This window comes from Orycteropus afer, unplaced genomic scaffold (genome assembly GCF_000298275.1).
Source record: "Orycteropus afer afer isolate SDZICR_OR568_19922 unplaced genomic scaffold, OryAfe1.0 scaffold00174, whole genome shotgun sequence".
Classification (NCBI taxonomy): domain Eukaryota; kingdom Metazoa; phylum Chordata; class Mammalia; order Tubulidentata; family Orycteropodidae; genus Orycteropus; species Orycteropus afer.
In genome coordinates, this window is record NW_006921761.1 from 4,574,374 (window position 1) to 4,575,665 (window position 1,292).

Consider the following 1,292-nt stretch of genomic DNA (forward strand, 5'->3'; position numbering starts at 1 on the left):
ATGTTGATGCCCAAGAAGAATCGGATTGTCATTTGTGAACTCCTTTTTAAGGAGGGGGTGACGGTGGCCAAGAAGGACGTCCACATGCCAAAACACCCGGAACTAGCAGACAAGAATGTGCCCAACCTTCATGTCATGAAGGCCATGCAGTCTCTCAAGTCACGAGGCTATGTGAAGGAACAGTTTGCCTGGAGACATTTCTACTGGTACCTTACCAACGAGGGAATCCAGTACCTCCGTGATTACCTCCACCTGCCCCCTGAGATTGTGCCTGCGACCCTGCGCCACAGCCGTCCTGAGACTGGCAGGCCACGACCTAAAGGTCTGGAGGGTGAACGACCTGCAAGACTGACTCGAGGGGCAGCTGACCAGGACACGTACAGACGGAGCGCTGTGCCTCCTGGTGCCGACAAGAAAGCCGAGGCTGGGGCTGGGTCAGCAACTGAATTCCAGTTTAGAGGCGGATTTGGTCGTGGACGTTGTCAGCCACCTCAGTAAAGTTGGATGGGATTATTTTGTGTTAAATAAACCTATAGCCAGAAAAAAAAAAAAGAAAAGAAATTCAGGCCTCGAGTTGCAATATTGAATGATTCTATAAGCAAGATGGAGCTCTGGTGGCATGGTGCCTAAGGCATTTGACTGCTAACCAGAAGGTTGGTGGTTCAAACCCACCAGTGGCTCCATGGAAGGAAAATGAGGCAATCTACTTCCACAAAGATTATAGTCTTGGAAACTCAATGGGGGTCGCTATGAGTTGGAATCAACCCGATGGCAGAGGGTTTGGGTTTGGTTTGTAGGCAAGATATTACATGATGCAGGAGCATCAAAGAAGATGGAAGGAACGCAGAGACACTGGAGTCACTGTACCAGAAAGACCTGGTTCCAGTTCAACCAAAGGTTCTGGAGGAATAAGTCCAGGCTGCACTCAAGGCATCAGTGAAAAACAAGGCTCCAGGGTCTGACAAAACACCAACTGAGACATTTCAACAAATGCATGCAACACTGGAAGTGCTCACTCACCTGACCCCAGAAATTTGGAAGACAGTTACCCAGCCAACTAACTGGAAGAAAGCCCCATACTTGTGCCCATTCTGAGGAAAAATGACCCAACAGAATGTGAAAATTATCAAAAACATCACAATATCACACACAAGTAAAACTTGGCTGAAGATAATTAAAAAATGGTTGTAGGAGTACATCAACTGGAATCTGCCAGAAATTCAAGCCGGATTCAGAAGAGGCCGTGGAATGAGGGACATCATTGCTGATGTCACATGGATCTTGGCTGAAAG

General features: G+C 47.8%; 1 protein-coding gene across 1 annotated transcript; it reads left to right on the forward strand.

Moving 5' to 3' along the window:
* Positions 1-498, forward strand: LOC103202117 (40S ribosomal protein S10). Its single transcript, XM_042781799.1, has one exon. The coding sequence runs from the start codon at positions 1-3 to the stop codon at positions 496-498; it is 498 nt and encodes a 165-aa protein (XP_042637733.1).
* Positions 499-1,292: the final 794 nt, after the last annotated feature.